Source organism: Helianthus annuus, chromosome 7 (genome assembly GCF_002127325.2).
Source record: "Helianthus annuus cultivar XRQ/B chromosome 7, HanXRQr2.0-SUNRISE, whole genome shotgun sequence".
NCBI lineage: Eukaryota > Viridiplantae > Streptophyta > Magnoliopsida > Asterales > Asteraceae > Helianthus > Helianthus annuus.
The window spans coordinates 119,894,145-119,914,862 of record NC_035439.2 but is presented as its reverse complement, the minus strand read 5'-3'; the positions used below and the strand labels follow the sequence as shown (position 1 = coordinate 119,914,862).

Genomic DNA, 20,718 nt, shown 5'->3' with positions numbered 1-20,718 from the left:
ATCCAATGAATAAAAAAGAATTTTGATTATTAGTGTAGGTTTTATTATACAAAACTCCGGTTAGGATCTCTTCCAAAAGATTATTATGCAAATCAGGTCTCTTTCTACTGATCATTTTACTTATTATTTTATTTATGTACTGTTTCATACATTCTTTTGTATTTTTCGTTATAATCTTTGCTCTGTTTTTTGTTTATTTCTACACATTTGGGGTTCCGAGTTTCATTATTGTTATGTGATGTTGTATATTTTTGTAAATGAAATGGGTATGAAGGCTATGGTTAAGGATAAATGATAAGATCTTCAAAGGGCTCGATTATTTTCAAACTAAAATAGTGCAAGACATTAAGAAGGCTACTCTCTGATAGATGAATAACAGATCGATAGGCGTCAATCTCTCAATCTGGTCCGCTTTCTCTGGTTAAGACTTTGGTTAGTGTATGTCTATAGATAATTGTTTTAAAGTGATTGGGTGTGTAATGAGGTAAGAGTATTTTGGATGTATCTTATTGTGTTTTTTGGCAGCTTAATTGTTGTTTGTATGCCTCTTTTGGTAATTAATAAAGTTTGGTTTTCTGAAAAAAAAAAGCAATTTCAACCGTTTTTAGCTAACGGGTGATTCGCTTTATATTTATCTCTAATTGCTCAAGTATGTAAACTTTGAAAAATTGTTTAAACACGGACTTATGATTAGTTTTTTTATATTTACTTTGAAAAATTTACGGAACTGTTTCAAAGGATTATGTGGTTGACTTGAAGCAATCATCAGCCGATGAAGCGTAACCTTAGTGATTTGTATGCGATTGAACAGGGACTGGGGTCGTCAGCAAGTAAACCTCGCATAAGTGTTGACATCATTTGTCTTGATGAAGATGTTGCCAAGAATTGATAAACGAGATAAGTGATTGTTACAATAAAAAAACATTTGGTTTGTTATTGGAGTGTTTGCTTTGAGTTTTTTATTTTGTATTTAAAACATTTATATGGTTTCCCTATTTAATATGACATTTTGAGTTATCTATTTTGGCGTTTGCTTCGAAATGATGTTTACTTATGTTTCTTATTTTATGAGATTACATTTTTTATTTACTAATCTAATCATACGATAAAAACGAAAATTACAAATTTCATATTACTCTTATCCTTAGTTACTTTTCATGAAAGTAACACTAATTATTTATTTTAAATTCTTTGTACAAATAAGTTACAATTTTATATTTAGTTTATAAATATCATGATTATAGAAATTAGATTGTAGTATTGACTAATTTAAAAAATTCGTAATCTTTCTAAATTTAACATCCTTTATATAATTAAGCTCATTAATTTGATTGTAATTGATTTGTAATGATGTCATTATTTATTCCTTAAATAGGTTATGTCTATAAATAGAAAAAAAATACATACTTCTTCATTTCATCTTCAAGTTTCTTTGAATCTTGATTCTGACTTTTTCTACGTTGTCATATTTTTTTCATCACTCTATAAATTTCCAGTAAGTTTTCATGTATTGTACTATCATTTCTACGTATTTTCATGTTTTCCATTGATGATAAATCTATGTTAGTTTTAATTATTTTTTTAGATGATAAAAGTTTTGATTCTATAATTATAACCGTGTGTTATGATGTTTTATTTTAGCTTTCTGCTGGTGTTTAGAAAATGCATAATGCGTTCAAACAACTATATTCATCTTCTTTTGAACTTCCAATGAATGTCGTCGCTAATGATTGTTACTTTGCTTCTTATTTTGTTTTATCATATATTATTGTTTAAACATTGAAGAGACTAATGAAATTCTTTTTTTCCCAAAATCTTTCAGATTTCAGATGTTGGTTCTCTTACGTTATGCAAGGTAATTCAATATTGTTCTCAATTTTACATGTATTCTTACGTTTTAAAACTTAATCCATATTGATTTTTAATTTTTTGTCACTCCTTACTTTACCTCTTTAATTTTTTAGGAATTGAGTTAGAACTTATATAATAATGCAAAACACATATAAACAACCACATTTTAATTTCTAAATATATATATTTGAACATCGATAATCAACAAGCATTTAGAATTGATACCACTGTTAGATATATTCAAAAATATGGTATCTGTCATGATGATATACCACTAATTGTCTTTAAGCTTAAACTACCAACGACCAAAAAAAACATGATAAGAAGAGAACTTGCATGTCCAAAAAAAAGATACATAAAAGCAGTAGCACAAAAGAGTCATGATTTCGTCTTGACAAACACCTTCAACATTATCTTATAAGATTACCTGTTAACCTACATTAACTGCATCCATGTGTGATAAGATCAGGAGATTTCCTGAACTTACAAATGTGCTATAACCGCTTTTCCTAACCGTACATGGTTGGTTGTTATGGAAAAACATGGTCAAAATTTTTATATGACTACTGGATGAAATCAAATTAAAGAAGACATGAAAATTGAAGATGAACAACTTATTATCTTCGACATGATTTCGGAGTCAAAATTTGATATGATGGTTTTTAGAGGTACAGAAGATTTGGTCCGTATTCCTTAATGACGTCTTGCACGTGTTAAAGTAGAAGTTTACACTGAAGTTAATGAAGAAGTTGCTGCTTAAAGTGTTTAGTATTAGGGTTTATAAATGTTTTTCTCAGTATTACATTTTATAAATGTTTACTTCTACAGACGTTCGTATTATTGATTAATCTACCCTATTCATTATGAAATTTTCATTTATTCATATATATGTATATATTTATTTTTTTAGAAACAAAGATTAACAATCTGGGAGTATTCCCGAATTATAACCTAGTGAGATATAAAGGTAAAAATACATACACATGTGACATATGTCATGACTCAAACGATGATTTCTTTCTAGCATAGCTATAAAGGCATATCACATTTTAAAAAAATTAACTAACTTCGTGATTTGAACTTGCATCAGTGCCTAAAATAAAGAAAGTGTGTATCGGTGTCATGTTGCATAGAATTCAAAATAATTATATATCCTAGAAATCAATTCAAGATCAACAAGTAGATTAAATAAGCTAATATGACATTATATATCCTAGAAATCAATTCAAGATCAACAAGTAGATCAAATAAGCTAATATGACATGAGACTAAGACAATGAAAAGAAACATTTTTAGCACCGGTCAGTGGCGGAGCTTTGACCAAAAGTTCCGATAGGGCGGAAAGTCATGAGACCAAATTTATATATTGTATAAATATTTAAGCAAAATAATTGGGAAGACAATCCTATATAATTTTTAAAATTTTCAAACGAAAAATAGGAAATTTTACACTTTTAACCGAAACATTCGAGGGGGGGGGGGGTACCCACTTTACACTAAGCTCCACCATTGGCACCGGTGGCGGACACAAGAATTTTTCCATATAGGTGCAGAACATTTTTAAAAATTTTGGGTCTCTAGGTATATAAGTAAAAAAATCGGTTCGTATCGGGTCAGTCTTGTAAAACAAAAGAACATCAAACTAAATTTATAAAATCATCAAAAACACATCAAACCTTGTTAGAAACATAATTAAAACATCGCCATACCGGTTTACATTTTTTTTAAATTTATCCAAAACATCATCTAAAACAACTTTCTTAAGCAACTTTCTCTATATAACATATACAACTATCACTTAAATTCTCATCGCCAATCCGATTACGCAAGTCGGTCTTCATATTCTTCATTGCCGAAAAACATCTTTTAACAGTTGCGGTTGCGACGCGTAATACGAGAACAGGCTTCAACAACCGATATACCAATGTAAAAGTTACATGAATATTTGTTGAAACCATGAACCTTACAAGACTTAACAAACCATCCAAGTTGGTGAATTGTTTATCTTTTTTCACAAAATCAATGTAGTTTTCGAGTTAAACTGGAAGCCTTCTTTTTTCGTCTTCATTGAAATCATATGGATACTTCTCGGCTAGCTTTAGTATATTTGGAATGTCAAATACAGTAAAATTATCACACGCATTCTCTAAGATAACGTTACCAAGCTCTTCATTTATTTCACCCATTAGTTCTAAAACCTCTAAGAAATTTCCTTTATTAATGAATCTTTTGATTTATCATGATCACGAAACACCAATCCGCCATTCAACAACCTTTTTTCCAAGCATAGTAGAAGCACTAAGTCTAAGTTGGTATTCACGTCTCTCCTTAGTGGTCCTATTGTCCCATTGTCCCATTGTGTGTACCGTTTGATTTTCGTTAACTAAATCGGCACTCATTTGGAAACATTTGTTGTGGAAGCTGTTAACTAAGCCAACATGTTTTTCAAGTGACGCATGTAATTTTTTCCAATTGTTATACCCGTCGGACATAAACGTGTCTATACGATCTCCAAATTGGCTCCTAAACAAACAACAACATAAGCAAAGCACACGATCCGATTTTGAGCTATACTCTAACCATCCCTTATACTCGTGTTTTTCATACCATTCTTCTTTAAATTTTCTTAACTCGTTACCTTAAAACGTTGATTGTGGGAATTCAATACCTCTTGGTTGACTTGGTCCTCTTATTAGATATGCCCTTCTAATCTCATCTCGTTGATTCACGTTATATGATTCAATCGGCTTACGATCATAAGGATCCGAAGAAAGATTATCCACATCAACGAATTCGGAAGATGATTCAACCCCTTTTCTCTTAACAAATTGCGCCATAAATTGCCTACTCATGGTTCCTAAATTCCTATTAAATATAAAACAACACCATTAATTTTCATGCTTTTCAACACCAAACTTTATAATTTTCACTTCTAATTTCAAGCCCTAGTTATGGATTCCTTTTAAGTAAACATTTAAACAACCTAAAACACATCATCACCCTACTAATGTTTCAAATAACATCAAAAGAAAAAAAATCAAACTTTAACAACTCTAATTCTACAAAAGAAACTATTAAACCAAGAATATAAACAATAAGAATCGATCCTTACCGAATGAGAAAAAAGCCTTCGTTCGTGTGTGATGTGGGTGGCCGGATTTCAAGTTTCTCCGGCGAAAATTTTTAAGGGGTGCGGACAAAAAATTGCTAAGGGGTGCGGACGAAAAATTCTAAGGGTTGCGGACGGGATTTTCGACGGATAATACCACTAATTTTTTTCCGAGGTGCGCCCGCCCACCTTGGGCTGGTTGTATGTCCGCCCCTGATAAGCACAAAATTTAGATGAGAAGTACAAAGAATTAACATACATGGTGATGGATTTGATCTAGTACGTTTCTAAAAACGATGTTTTGAAATGTACATGGTACTGAAGAGAAAATTTGTTTTTTTAACGGTAAATCAACTGAATTTTTAACTTATTTCAAAGGACCAGCATATGTTGTTAAAACCCTCACCCCAAATTCGAATCTCTCCTAATAATACTCACCCATATGTTTACATAACATGCATTCAGTATAAAACCTTCTTAGAAGGAAATCATTTAGTAAAAAACCACTGAACCAACTTAGCTATACCTTAAAAGAGAAAATTTGTGTTTGAGATATGGGTGGAATCTAATGTCGTGTGACGTGGCACATTTGGATGCTTTAGAACCACATATTATTATATTTCTTGGAGAAGTTTGATGATGGGCTAGTTTAGCAAGAAAAAATGCAAAATAATCCACACCAACAACTGTAGGATATATGATTGTTTAGTGAAATACAGATGGCAGAAGAATAGTGGTTGGAACATGAAATAATGCACGAGAAGTTGAAATGGACGGTGGTGGTTGATTTTGAGTTGTGACACGCCTACTCACACACTTCATCATGGTCGGCTTCATACACAATTATTAATGCTAAAAAGTCAATAAAAACAGCAATAATAATAACATGGCGGTAAGAGCACGGGGAGTGGAACTGTAGAAATGGTGGTGCACCTAGGAATCTAGGATGTTATCTCTAAGACTGAAGGGTATGGGGTCGGCTGAGGCCCGGCTAGGACCGGCGGCGGTACCCCACACCGCCCTCTGGGCTCGGCTCGGCAAAGTCGACTCTCCACAGCCGGAGGAGACGGGCCACTTAATAATTTTTTTTTTCCGTTTTCAATTTAAATAAATACCCTCTATCTCATCCATTTTTGTACAATTCTCTCCCATTCTACTCCTATTCTTCTCCAATTCTCTTCCATTTTTATAAAAAAACACTCCATATTTTTTGTACCATTTTCTCTAATCATGAATCCATTCAACCCAAACAACCCCAACCCAAACAACCCCAACCCGAATAATCCCAACCCGAACCAACCTAACTTTTTTTCGACTCCCGCTTACACTCCGACTATGGATCCTTCGTGGGGGGCTCTGCAATTTCCGTTTTCGGGTTTCCAACAAACACCCAACGCCTTCTCACAAATGTCTCAACTTCAACAAATGCAACAATACCAAGCACTCCAACAAATCATGCAACGCAACACGTTTGAACAACTCCAATCGCAACCGCCAACTTCCCAACCGCAACCCCCGGTTCAACTTGACGATGATGATGATGATGAAGAAGTCGTCCCCGAATCGCCACCGCAAGAGCTCAATCGCAAAAAAAAAAAAAAAAAAAAAAAAACAAGGGGAAGGGGAAGGGGAAGAAGGTTGAAAACGTACCCGAAATCGCGCCAAAAAGCGGTTCGAGAGCAAAGGGGAGACATTGGACGAAAGTAGAGGAGGAGGCGCTAGCAAATTGTTAAGTCCTCTACTTGCCCGATAATCGGTATGAACCAAAGTTTTAATTTAAATTTTAAAACATTTATTTTTTATTTTTACTAATGCAATATTTTTTAAAATTTAGGAAACAACCAAACGGGTAGTAGTTTTTGGAAGGCGACAACGGATAGATTTAACACGATTATGGAGCATGGTACGGCTCGTAATGTCGAATCCGTCTCGGGCAAGTGGCGTAAAATGAGCAAGGTCATCAATAACTTTAACAGGATTTATAACCAAATTTACACTTGTCCTCCTAGCGGGAGTAACGACGAGGACATTCTTAACCTTGCTATCGCTAAGTGAGACTCTCAAAATCAACGCTTTTCCTGCACTTTCGAGCATGGAACGTTGTAAGGAAAAAACAAAAATGGAAGTCGGTTCCAAATGAGATCGCAACCGCCAAACGGACTAAAACTTCCGAGTCCGGAAGTTATAGTGCGAGAGGCTCCACCGCTCGTTGTCAAATCGACATAAACGACGACCCGGAAGATGACGAGGATGTGTTGCTCGTTCACGAGTCGGAACGTACCACCGGAAGGGACAAAGCAAAGAAAGACGCGGCCGGAAAGCGCAAAGGGGCCGGCTCGAGTGGAGGGGCGGCTCGGGTGGAGGGGGCGGCTCGAAGGCATCGTTGAAAATGGACGAGTTGATAAACGAATTCCGTTCGTTCAAAGAGTTCGCGGCCGAAAAATATACTCACAAGAAAACCGTGTCGGCCGACTATGCTCGAGCGGAGGATTTTAGGATTATGAGGTTGGATCTCGACTCGGTTCTGGAGGATGAACGCGAGGTTTATCGGAAGATGAAAGAAGAGATGAAGAAAAAATGGACGTCGTAGGTTGTTTAGTTTTTTAATCTTATCGTAATTTTTTTTTCGTTTTCTATGTTTTCCATTTTTAGGATTAGTAATTTTTATTTTTAGGAAATGTAATTTTCTTTAATGTTATGAAATGAATTTATTTAGGTTGTTTTATGCTATAATTTTTAATGTTTTTAAAGTTTTTATTAAATTAACAAAAAAACTTAAAAAAATATAAAATAATAGGTGGGGTAGGCTCATCCTCCACCCCCTCAAAATGTATGGAGGTCATCCTCCATGAGTTGGTGATGTGGCGCCTACGTAATGGCCCATCCTCATGGGGATGAGCCTCCCCATATCCTTTAGCCTAATCGTGTGGAACCTTATTTCACATGCGAGGAAAAAACTACAACATTAAAGTTATTTGATTAAAGTTATTAGGTATGTGAAATGATGATGATCATCTTTAAATGGTCGAGATACAAGTAACGTGTAAAAGTAGAAACATATTAGATTCATGTTTAAAAAAATAATAATATGTGAAGATGATCCTGAAATTCATGTTCGGGCTTAAAGAGGCTTAATAGTATTTGTATAAGTATAATAGTAATCTATATCTATATATATATGGTAAAAAGTATTTAAAATGTGAGAAGAGTAAGAAGTGTTTTAAACCATTGGATATTTGATCTAATGGTTGAGATCAATAGGGTATAAAAATGTAAATTGTGTTTTAATTAGAGGGACCTTATGTAAAATTGAAGGGCAATAGTGTCTTTTTCAATGTTTGAAATGTGGTAACCGTAACCTACACAACCAAAAACACCTACATTCACTCCTTTTTCCTTAAATATGAGAATTAATGATTCACCTTAATTGTAGGGAGGTCTTTGGTTGCATATTCTTCATACGTTATCATAAAGAGATCTATAATCAGATTCATGGCGTGATGTTCTAAAACAACAGGATAAATTGACTATGATTCAAGTCATCGTGTTTTATCTGAAGACATTGTTCATGGCGTGGTGTTTTAAACATCTATGATTCAAGTCATGGTGTTTTATCTGAAGACATTGTTCATGGCGTGGTGTTTTATCAATACAAAACATTCCCAGATTTTAAAACACCATGACTATGATTCAAGTCATGGTGTTTTATCTGGAGACATTGTTCATGGCGTGGTGTTTTAAACATCTATGATTCAAGTCATGGTGTTTTATCTGGAGACATTGTTCATGGCGTGGTGTTTTATCAATACAAAACATTCCCAGATTTTAAAAGACCATGACTATGATTCAAGTCATGGTGTTTTATCTGGAGACATTGTTCATGGTGTGGTGTTTTAAACATCTATGATTCAAGTCATGGTGTTTTATATGGAGACATTGTATAATCAGATTCATGACGTGGTGTTTTAAAACAACTGGATAAATTGACTATGATTCAAGTCATGGTGTTTTATCTAGAGACATTGTTCATGGCATGGTGTTTTAAAAATCTGGAGACATTGACTATGATTCAAGTCATGGTGTTTTATCTAGAATCCAGAAAACATTGTATTGTGATTACATCCATGGTGTTTTAACATCTGGACAATCAATACGAACTATTCCCAGATTTTAAAACACCATGACTATGATTCAAGTCATGGTGTTTTATCTGGAATCCAAAAAACATTAAAACACCAATTCAAGATCGAAGCTGTATGTATATAACCCTTTAAAACACCAGAATCGAAGAAGGGCGCAGAAGTTAAACAACTGTATTGTCTCTAGCGATTTCATAAGACTTCTTGTATTTATAATTGATGAAGAATGATACGTAGATAACAATCGTATTGGATCTTGCAAAAAAATACAAAATTCGAATCAATCCCTAAACATTCTCATCGCCAGTTTTTTTTTTCAGTTATATTGGAAATCGATTAATTGACAAGAATGTACAATTACTAATATACCCTTTTGAATTAATTAAGATGAGGGACACTTGTCATTCCCAAATTATTTCTTACACTTCTTACAAAAGATGGACTTTGTACAGCATCCTCTACCTCTATATATATTAATAAATGAGATGATTTGGGCTACGTGTCCTTAAATGATGAAGCTATTTTGCTTATGTGGCATCCTACGGTTGAGTAGAGGATGATTTTAGGAGGGAAACAATATTACACACAAGTAAATTTGGGACGCGGGATCCGTAACCAAGTGGGCAGACACGGGATCCATGTTATGACCCGGGTATTTAGATGTTCTAAAACCCTAAATGTCCACCTCTTTCACCGCCGATTCATTCTTCTCCTTCACTTCGCGCTGTGATAATCCCTTCATGTTGTTCATTCTTTTCCTTCTTCTTCAACTTCTATAATCCATTAACCTCTGTAATAATTCGAGGAATTTCCCAGGTATCATAATCCCATTTACTTCTTTTTTTTTTCTTTTTTTTGTTGTGGATATGTAACCTGATATAACCCAACTAATCAAATACGTTACTTTTTTATGAACCCTAGATCTCACTTGTCTTCTTTCTTCTACTTTTACAATCTCAATCCGCCACTTCCTCCCACTATTCTAATGCATTGTATTTTTTGTGCTACCAGTAAAGAGATTTGTCCCAGATGATGATGGTCACCAAACTTCGAAGGAGAACTTGCAGACCCAGATATGTTTATGCCCTTTGATATACGATATAGTAGATCATTCACTTCTATAAAAGGGTATTAGTCATTTTGTATCTCCCGGTTCTGAAGAAGTCATGGAAGCCCTGAAAAACGGCCTTCTCCATCACTACGGTTGTCAATCGTTCGTTTTGTCGCTGACTATCCGACTAATTCAACAACGGTAAGATTTTGATTTCTATGATGTATTTGTTGTGAGGGATTTTGGAAGTTTTTATATATATTATATATGTTGAAATGTGTTGTTTTGGATATCATGTATATTGTTCACCTTTTTCTATGAGATATAATAACATGTCGCTTTCTGAACATGTAGCTCATTTTTGGTGAAAAATTTATATATGTATCAAATGGAGGACCCCTCCTCTAGAAAGTGTTTGGTTAATTGTAAATAATAACAAATATCCTTATGTAAAGAGACGATTAATTGTAAAATAATAGCAAATACATTTATGTAAAGGGATGATTAATATATTACCCAAAGATTAAGATTACTGTTTGCATTTTATAAACTAATTGTGCATACATGAACAAGGGATGAACATTTGGTACTTGGTAACGGTACCGTACCGGTGCCGAATTTCTCATACTGGTTTTTTTTTGGTACCGAATCGGTACCCATTTTTTGACGTTTTCGGTACCGGTACTTTCGGTTCAGTATATGTTCTGTACGACACCTGTATTTTACCTTCAAATACCCGTACCGAACATTTTCGGTACCGGTACCCATACTTGGCGAATTACGGTATCGGTGCAGATATTTCATGATGAACTATAAGTTGTGGGTTCAAGCCTGATTGGTGTCTATGTGTATTTAGCCTAATAACAGGCAAATTGGGCAGAGATGATTAAAATTGGGCGGAGACAAGTCGGGTCAAAAAGTTGGAAGATTTGGAGAGGTGAAGTGACTTTTATGTCCGTATATTATTTTGTAATCGCATTTTGTATTTGGCTGTTTTTTTCGTAATTGCTTTGGTAATTTTCGTAATTTATTTCACTTTTTTAGGGAATAGAAGAGACGTACAGTATAGAAAACGAGCATTTGGATTCTGGATGAGATCCAAGTGGGACCTGCTACAGATCTTGATCATGAATATTTCAATCATAAGAAGGTAATTTGTTGCAGTCATGTTTTCATAACTTCATCTTTGTGGATTCTGATGTTTTTCTGGGCATCTTCGTATTTTTAGATGTACTATGATGGTTAATCTTTGGGTACATGCTGATTAGTGACATTTATATTGATTCATGACTTTAATAGTTTAACTCAATTGATTATATTGATTTAAGGATCCGGAAAACAATGAATATTGCTGCCCAGAATGTAAGGGTCAGTTTTCATTTGACCAATCGGTTGTAGACGAAAGTCAATCTAAAGTCAGCAGTTGTACAGAAAGCAATGACCAGAGTACACTTCCTGACAAAATAGTTGTCGTCTGTACGGACATTGAAGGCATTTACTATCCAAAGCTTCATCTGTAAGATCACCGTTCTCGACTTTAATATAATGCTTTGATTGTTTAATTGACTCTAATTTTCGTTTTATTTTGTAATAGGATTCAGTGTAAGTGTGGTTCATGTGGGATCAGAAAGCAAACTCCATCCGAATTGGTACGACATACTGGTTCCAGACCAAAAAAGTTGATTCTTCGCCTAATACACGTTCCATCTCTCCGCCTCTCCTCTTTGCCGATTCTCTCAGATCATTGGATTCTTCGCCATTCACCCTGGCGCATTTCTAATCTTGAGGTGGTTTTTTAAGTCTTCATCAGGTATTAATTTTTTAACCTGTTATAGACTTTGTATAACCTTGAGGTGATGTGGATTGATTTGGTTTATACTCATCTTATTTTGATTTTATTGGTGTCTTTTGGTTATATTAGGATTCCGGCGAACTGATTCGAGGTGTGTGTATGTTATCTCAGTAGATCAACATTACCTATGACAACTGAGAGACACGAGGTGAGCCAATTATCACTTTACATCCTTCCGATCATAATTCTTGCATGTTTCGTTTCTATTTAGATCTACAAGTAACAACTAACTTATGTTGGATTGGAGTTTGATACGACGGTTCTTCTGAATTATGGCAACCTTTGGATTTCGAATGGTTTTGTGATAAGATGTTGAGCGGCGAATGACGGTGGATGGTTTAAATCGTTCCTCCGGTTGATTGTAAGCAGGTTCCTTTTCTTTATCGATTTGGTGTTATTTTGTGTCCCTTTTATCTAATTGAATTTGATTATTACTTTTCGTGTCATATATGTGTGGATTAATTTTCGAAGATGGGCTAAATAAAAATAGTTTGATCTCTACTCTATTGGTGGGTGGGTAAATATAAAGTAGCCTAATGATTTAATAATCGCAACTGTATTTTGGTAAAATTAATTTTGTAAAAATTTACTCCTACAAGGAGTTAAGAATTAGTGGATAGAAGGTGATGCGTGCATTATAGAAGAGAAGCACCCATGTTAACTAATGATGACATACAAGTAACTTAGTGCAATCTGTGATGTTTTAAAAAACAAGTAGTCGTGTTGTTCGTAAAAACTGGGTTGTTAGCTCAATAAAAAATGGAAGTTGACAAGGATAAAGAAAAATCCAGGTCTAGTTCTTCATTTATTGTTTAATCATCATTTTATGTTTTTTATTATGATGGATTGATGCAGTGTGTCTTTTTACTTTTTGTTTGATCTTATTTTGCAGCGATCATGTGCCAAATTGTTGTAAGCATATATGGAGATGAATTGCAGAGTAAAGATATATTTACAGTCCCATGAGGACTTCACTCAATGATTCTAAGGTAATTTGTGTCTTATCCCTTTCATTTTCATGGAGTATTGAAAAGATCCAAAGCTTCTATTGAATGAAACATCCCACATGGGGTTTTGATCCCTATAAAGTTTACTGTGAGTTAACATATTCTGAAATTGGAGAAGCTTTGCATCATTTGGACTCCAAAGATGACACCAGAGCAGAGAGCAGTTAATGGACCTCTTATACTTTAGGTGAGACGGCTAAATGCTCACGGAGGAATGCATTCTCGGAACCAAAAGCTTATAAATCATACTTGAGCTTCGCCATTGTAGTTTTGTTTAGTTCTGTATATGATGGTTACCGTTTATTGTGATTGAAAAAGTGGCTATGAGAAGGATGGCCATTGGTATAACTAAAACGTAGTAAAAGTTGCCCAAGCACGTGCTGAACAAGTGAGTAAATGCTCAAGATATTTTTAGATGTTAATTGCTAATAAATTTAGGAGAGTATCTGCTTTTGAAATCGCTGATAATTTCAGGAAAAAAACATGGGTTGATTTTGAGATCATAAAGAAGAGTTAAGTGTCATAAAAGTATAAAAAGTCATTTAAAAATCATAAACAAGAGCAAATGTTTATTTGGATGAAAATCACTTCATATCGCACATTCTTTGATATTTGAGCCCTTTAAATCAAGGAAACTTGATAATATGAATTTTTTTATTTGGGTTTTTGTCATCAGTTTCGTTGGAGAGGAATTATTTCAAGGAGTAAAGACGTTGTTTCCGATGGTACATAATCAATTGGAAGACATATCATTAGACATGGAAGCTGACAAAGGTGGAATTGAAGACAGAGCAAAGAAAGATTGAAAAACTCGCTTAACCTCTTTACTTGCTGGGAGAAGAAATACTCGACGGGAGAGACGGCTATTTGAAGAAAAAGATCAATGTCGAATCCTGTCCATGTTTATAGCTTTATTTGGAAAGCATAGTTATTTTTTTTTTGTCGGTATATAACTTGAAGCTCCCACTAGGTAATAACTGCGACTGATGCTTGAAGGGTGTCAAAGAGAGGTAACCGATGAAGCCATTTTTCAACAACTGATGATGAAACTTGAAGAACCACTGTTGCATTATCAACTGCTGCAACTACTGTTATACATCGTTTCTGCTGATACAACTATGAAGGTTGGTTGGGATGAAGCGAACCAGCAATCATGGGTACCGAGGTTTGCTCAACCACAGGTCAACATGTCTTCCATGTTTTAAATATGGCTAAATCATTGTGGGGGTATATATGTAAATGTTATTTTTATACTTTTATTTGTTGTAAATTAAATTTTTCTACCCGGAAAATTTCCGGGTGATAACCTAGTTATTTAATATAGTAAATGTATAGTTGCATAGCAAATATCATTTACATTCTTTATAAGAAAAGAACCGAACACTAATATTATGTATGTGTGATTGTGTTTGCCTTTAAAAGAAAATGTTATGTAGGGATTATAATTGTATAGAAACATAACAATTAAATACTTCGTAATTAATGATAATAAATGAGTTGAATTTGAATTAAAAATTACTATAATTAATGGTTAATTTAAGAGTTATTTTTCGTCACATCAATATTATCACGACTGTTAAAAAAGGTACAACGGTTTCTAAGGAACCACGTTTTTAACTTTAAATAGATATTTAAACAAGTCACTAGATTCTAGAATTCTAACTCATAAAAATTACTTTTACTTACAAACCGAGCTATAAGTTTATAACTTATATAAAGATCTAAACAAGTTAAACTAGAGCTTGAACTCGTTACGTTAAATAGTCAAACCCATATCCAAGCTTAAAGTTTTTTACACCCAGATCGGCGAGACTCCTCTGGACAAATGACCAGAGCCTTCTTCAATTTGTGAATGTCGAGTGGTGAAGAATGTGGTGTGAGTTAAAGATATTTTTTCTGTAATTTTTTATGTTTTCTAGAATAAAAGTAATAACATAATACAAAAGTAATTCTAATAATATGAACCTTTAATTAATAGTGTTTTTTTTAATAAAACTTCTATTTTATTTATACATAAAATACTGGTCGAGTTACATCAATATCGCAGGTAAGCGAGCAACGAGCTGCGCCGCTACCCCTTTCTGAATAGCAAACCCTAGCCTATTATAGACAAACCCCTGGCCCCCTGTTGATGAGCAACTGCTGTGGACAACCTTTTGGACCCTAGTCAACAAACAGTCTGGAGCTAGGGAGCCAAAGGTGTCGAAGGCGAAGGGGACAAATGCATGTTGGTTATTAGCACATGCTTTAGCGTGTTTATTCACCTTTTTAGATTCCGCTTTCCTTATAGCCTGTCTTGCTATAAATCCGCTTTCCCTTAAACCAGCTAAGGGGAGACTCCTCTGAGATCCACACAAGCATGTTTCCCTCCCGCCCAGCCAAAGACGAGCAGATCCGTTGGTCTCAATGTAGATCTCCCTTCCATCGGATCTGTAAGGAAATTCACAGGGGCCTCCTTCTTGGCAGAAATCCCCGCTCTCCTCAAGATGTCCCCCAAAACATCTCTCACCCAGTCGTGCCGATATTTGAAACCAGGGAGCTCCTTACAATAAATAGCATGCTCCCCGTATTTATCCATGCAGGCTTTATGGCAAACTGGGCAGGTTTCGTCTTCTGAATACATAGGGATCATCAGCCGGTATTTGAGGATAGCCCGATACTCAACAGCCGGCACTGCCCCAGCCCCTCGATCGGGATAACAGTCAAAAAATCTTGCGCATGGGGGCCTTTCAAGCACTCAATCACCGCCTTCTGGCGGGGAGACAAATCGAATGTTTCTCCCACACTCCGACCGAGTTTGTCAAATAGGGCATTCGCCAAAGTTTTTTGTGGCTTTGGGGGGGGGGGTACCCATATTAGAGAAACCGCCAATATCAAAGTCTGGAAGAGAGATACTTAAGTACTCAAGGGCCTGTTGGTAGTCTGCGTCAAGCTTAACAACCCCACTGTTTCGAAGGATATGGTCTTGCAATACACACGACTGAGCTATAGACGCCACAAAAGCATAAACTCCAACATCCCAAGCTAAGAGGAGGCCCAAACCACCAAGACGCATCGGCAAATATGTCAAACGCCACTGAAGGTCACCGAAGTAGGACCCCCCGCAAACAACAATGTCTTTGATAGGCTCTCGAATACCATCATCAAAACAGGATACCGCATTGGCCATCAAGTGGGATTGACAGGTCCGTGGCCCAAACAGTAACTTAGCTACCCCCATGCATGACCTTAATAGTTTTGAGACCTTTACAATTTCGGTCACAAATCGCTCACTGTTTTGCGACCATTTTTTAGTCGCAATTACCTATTTTTCTAGTAGTGAACTTCGACAAGATTTATATTTCATGAACTAAGATAAAAGTTTAACATTCATTTTTAGTTTACCATCAATTTTTATATACGGATATTAAGGGGCTGTTTGGTAGCCTCTTAATGACCATTCAGATGCTGCCTCTTAATGGTTTAAAACCTTTGAATGAATAAGAGGTCTCAAGTCTGAATGGTTAAGAGGTAACCTCTGAATGGTATATCATCACATGTCACATTCTTCTACCTTCTAATTAGTAAAATTCTTAATGGTTCCATTAAGAATTAGCCTCTTAATGACCATTCAAAGGCTACAAAATAGCCCCTAAGTTGATGACACAAAAAAATATAAATAAATACATTATCAACTAATAAAATAATAATAATAGTATAACTTTGATGATTTTTTATACACAAACTACCGTTTATCCGGTAGTCTATCTAGTTATTTGAAAAGGTATATATCCAATTCAAATGCCTAGAACTATAACTAATTGCGGGTTGAATAATTGAATTGCATGATTTGGACCACAAATCGGAAATTTAACACCTTTTTATAGTCTTTAATTAAGGTTCCACATTCGTACCAATATAAATATTCCTACTCTCTTCAACTCTTCTCATCATCCACCACTCTAATCTCTCTCAAACACTATATATACAACCCTTAACTAATATTATAGTCTAACAATGGGCAAAGACGTTGAGGTTGGAGGTCATGAGTATGGTGCAAAAGATTACCAAGACCCTCCACCGGCTGCCCTCTTCGACGCGGAAGAGCTCACCAAGTGGTCTTTTTACCGAGCCATCATTGCCGAGTTCATTGCTACCCTCCTCTTCCTTTATATCACTGTCTTGACTGTCATCGGCTACAAGTCCCAAACCGACCCCGCCCATAGCCCAGACCAATGCGGCGGTGTTGGCATTCTCGGCATCGCCTGGGCCTTCGGTGGCATGATCTTTGTTCTCGTCTATTGCACTGCCGGCATTTCAGGTTGGTAACTTTTTTCCCTTTTATCTGCTAAACAAACGACTATTGTTGACGGAAAGTAAACGGTATTCAGTCAATGAGAAATATAAGCTTATTTATTATTTTTGCAGTGTGTCGGTAATTTGTCACTAAAAAGTCCGTCGGTAATTTGCACTGGTTTTTGTCGGTTAAAACAGAATATTGTTGACGGAAAATCATCAATATTCCATCATCATGATAAATGCATCAGTAATGCATCAGTAATTCGTTGTTAACTTCTACTATTAAACATTATCATAAAATCATCGAAATATCGTTGCTATAAAAAGTAATTTTACTAATTATGTATTTTCTCGTCGGTAATTCAGTCGTTTAGAAGTTCATCAGTAATTCGTTGCTAATACCCATCAGTAATCCAACTACACACGGCCATATTATATATATTTCTGACGGACTATCACCGACGGAATCTCATCGGTGACCACAGTCGCTGACGGAAACATGATTTGGTGTTATTAATTTGTTTAGTTGTTTTCAATTAGTTAACAAGTTGATTAATTTGATAATAACATTGGGGTGGATTTTGACCAGGAGGGCACATTAACCCTGCGGTGACATTTGGGCTGTTTTTGGCTAGAAAGGTGACACTCCCGAGGGCGTTCATGTACATTGTGGCTCAATGCTTGGGTGCCGTATGTGGTTGCGGTCTGGTTAAAGCTTTCCAAAAGACTTACTACAATACTTATGGCGGTGGTGCCAATGAGCTCGCAGATGGCTACAGCAAAGGCACCGGCTTGGGTGCTGAAATCATTGGCACATTTGTCCTCGTTTACACCGTCTTCTCCGCCACTGATCCCAAGAGAAATGCACGAGATTCCCATGTCCCTGTAAGTACTACTAATTATTACTAGAAAACTGAGCATTTGCGACTAAAATTTGCAAACAAATTCAAATTGGTCACAAATTAGCTACAGCTATTAGTCTGGTCGCAAAATTTGGTGACGTTTTAAATTCAGTTGCAAATCATTTGAAATAAATAATTAGGAATAAAATAATATTTGCGGTCGTAGAGTTGTCACAAAAATAAAAAAATTGAAAAAAATTAATAATTTAAAACACTCTTTGTTTTTGGCTTTTTGACATAGATAATTGTTTGGATTTAAGGTATTGGCACCTCTCCCTATCGGATTTGCTGTATTCATGGTTCACTTGGCCACCATCCCAATCACCGGCACTGGAATCAACCCTGCCCGTAGTTTCGGTGCCGCTGTCATGTACGGAAAAGACAAAGCCTGGGATGATCAAGTAAGTTTTACTAGCTATCAGTGTCATGTCTTGCACCATGTTGTTCAAAGTTTGTCCCACAAGTTGATCATATATGTGAACTTTGTGCAGTGGTTATTCTGGGTGGGACCGATGATTGGAGCCGCGGTAGCCGCCTTCTACCACCAGTATGTATTGAGAGCAGGTGCAGTCAAAGCTCTTGGATCTTTCAGGAGCAATGCCTAAGAGCCAGAGCATGAAGCTTCTAGTAATTTCCGTGTTGGCTTGAAGAAATTGTACAAATGTGTTTGGTATTTGTGGCACTTAGTTTTTGAATGTGCCCACTATGGTCCTACTTTTAAGTCCCTTAAATTTTCTTTTTTTATATCCCTTTAGTCCCAATTGTTTTGTTGTAACTAAAGGGTGTATTTGCTACTCAAATAGTAAGATGAGGTTTTGTTGCAGTATTTCATATCTTTTTTTTTTTTTTTTTATTTGAACGAAAACAGAATCAATCCCAAGCACTCTCGGGGCTCCCACTGAACCAAAAGAAGTACCCCGAAATTAATCCGAGTCCACCACCAATTCCGGATAAAACCCGGTAACCCACCCGCCCGTAGGTACGACGGTGAAATTACTTATAAAACCCGTTTGGCTTAAGAATCGAACCCAGATTTCCCTGGGTCTCCTATCATTGCCCACCAGTGTCTCACTCTACACCAAGTGAGATGAACCTACATCTCTCAAGAGAAATGTAAGTCTTCCACCACTTGATCTAGATATCATTAGCTATCTTAATGTGTCATTCAGAGCTTATATAAGTCTTCACTACAAGAAATCTTCTCTGACACGTCGACTTTTCCCTTTCCGACGACTTGTTGGGAAAAGTCTAGTCATTACAACTGCGACGCTATAGCTCAAACGGTCGCCGGGATAGTGTCGTCGAGATAGATCAACGTTTAGCGACGACAATGGGTCATTGGTAGAAAAATATCAAATGTCCGTTTTACTGATGACCAATCAGTTTTACTAAACAAAAAGATATGCCTTCAAATTTCTTCAAAAACAAACCTTCAAAGATGAGATGTTGTCGTGACAAGACTCAAAACCTTCAAATTTCTCCATTACATACACAAATACACACATAACTAAAAAAACAAAAAGAAAATAACTAAAACGACGTATCATGACGACCTATCGCCGGGAAACCTTCTATAAAAGGACGAAGTATTTATACACCTGCTCAATTAGCGTTTAGAAAATAAATAAATAAATAAAAAGAAAAAAAATTCCCGACGACTTGTCATCAGGAAAGGGTTTGAATAAATTTTTTTACCAGATTTAAAAAATTGGAAAAACAAAATAAAAAACTTTGTCCCGAGGACAAGTCGCCGGGAAAAGTTTTCGCCATGGTGCAACCTTTTCCCTCCTTTGTCAATTTTGCCCGCCCAACCGTTTCCCTACGACTTGTCGTTGGGAAAGGTCAAAAAAATATTGTTTTTTTTTAATTTATCTTTACCTACGGTAACAGGTCATACGGTAACATGTCATCAGGATAGGGTGATCGTGTCAAAAAGATTTCTTGAAATTTAAATTTTACATATAATTATATGTGTATATGTAAAAGTGGTTTTTTTTAAAATATAAAATGTGTATAAAACTAGTATTTAGCCCCGTGTTGTGACGGGGCGTAACACAACATTATAAAGGAAAATAAACATGCTAATAGTGATTGTATAAGAATATAAAAAAATTACAATCAATATTCGTACTTAATGTTACATTAAACCGTAATCTAATTTTTAACAACATTTGCGTTTCATAACTTGAAGGTCGCGTCAAGCGATACTTGCAACTCTGCTTGTTTCTACCGAAAGGTAGCAACCCTTTCTGTCAGTTCGTTGAGCTTGACGGTGATAAGATTATCATATTCCACAATATCTTCGAGTATCTTCTAGAGGCGTGTGAAAACCTGGTAATCCTTGCTAGAAGTCGACATCTTATACGAAAAATAACTTACTTAGATATCATAATAACCATATTAAAAATGCAAAACATATCAAAAGTTCATTATAAGGATCCGATCAACAGGCTCATGAACATCATTGCAATTAGAACTCTATTCCAACCGTTTTCTACTATGGGGACGGTGGCTATGGGAAATACAAAC

The 20,718-nt window shown here is 35.6% G+C and overlaps 1 protein-coding gene and 1 long non-coding RNA gene across 20 annotated transcripts; both read left to right on the top strand.

Annotated features, from left to right (window-relative positions):
• Positions 1-9,640: 9,640 nt before the first annotated feature.
• On the top strand, positions 9,641-14,356 carry LOC110868331. Of its 19 annotated transcripts, none has more exons than XR_002552391.2 (10): positions 9,641-9,915; positions 10,111-10,351; positions 11,007-11,087; positions 11,195-11,300; positions 11,479-11,666; positions 11,745-11,960; positions 12,072-12,150; positions 12,250-12,363; positions 12,895-13,397; positions 13,686-14,356. It is a non-coding gene; the product is annotated as an uncharacterized LOC110868331 (long non-coding RNA). The 19 variants fall into 19 exon arrangements; XR_002552389.2 differs by having other exon boundaries at positions 12,250-12,371; XR_002552395.2 differs by having other exon boundaries at positions 12,072-12,363; positions 12,895-12,991; positions 13,197-13,397.
• Positions 14,357-16,909: 2,553 nt separating this feature from the next.
• On the top strand, positions 16,910-19,015 carry LOC110868335 (aquaporin PIP2-4). The gene is made up of 4 exons (XM_022117463.2): positions 16,910-17,309; positions 17,877-18,172; positions 18,450-18,590; positions 18,681-19,015. Exons 1-4 carry the CDS (start codon positions 17,006-17,008, stop codon positions 18,792-18,794), a joined length of 855 nt encoding a protein of 284 aa, XP_021973155.1. The 5' UTR covers positions 16,910-17,005; the 3' UTR covers positions 18,795-19,015.
• The last annotated feature ends 1,703 nt before the right edge of the window (positions 19,016-20,718 follow it).

What these genes read in the sequence shown, in the direction of transcription:
- LOC110868335 (XM_022117463.2), top strand. Translation starts at nt 17,006, where the DNA reads ATGGGCAAAGACGTTGAGGTTGGAGGTCATGAGTATGGTGCAAAAGAT. An exon ending in CACGAGATTCCCATGTCCCT is followed by an intron (nt 18,173 to 18,449) that starts GTAAGTACTACT and finishes TTTGGATTTAAG; the next exon opens with GTATTGGCACCTCTCCCTAT. An exon ending in ACAAAGCCTGGGATGATCAA is followed by an intron (nt 18,591 to 18,680) that starts GTAAGTTTTACT and finishes AACTTTGTGCAG; the next exon opens with TGGTTATTCTGGGTGGGACC.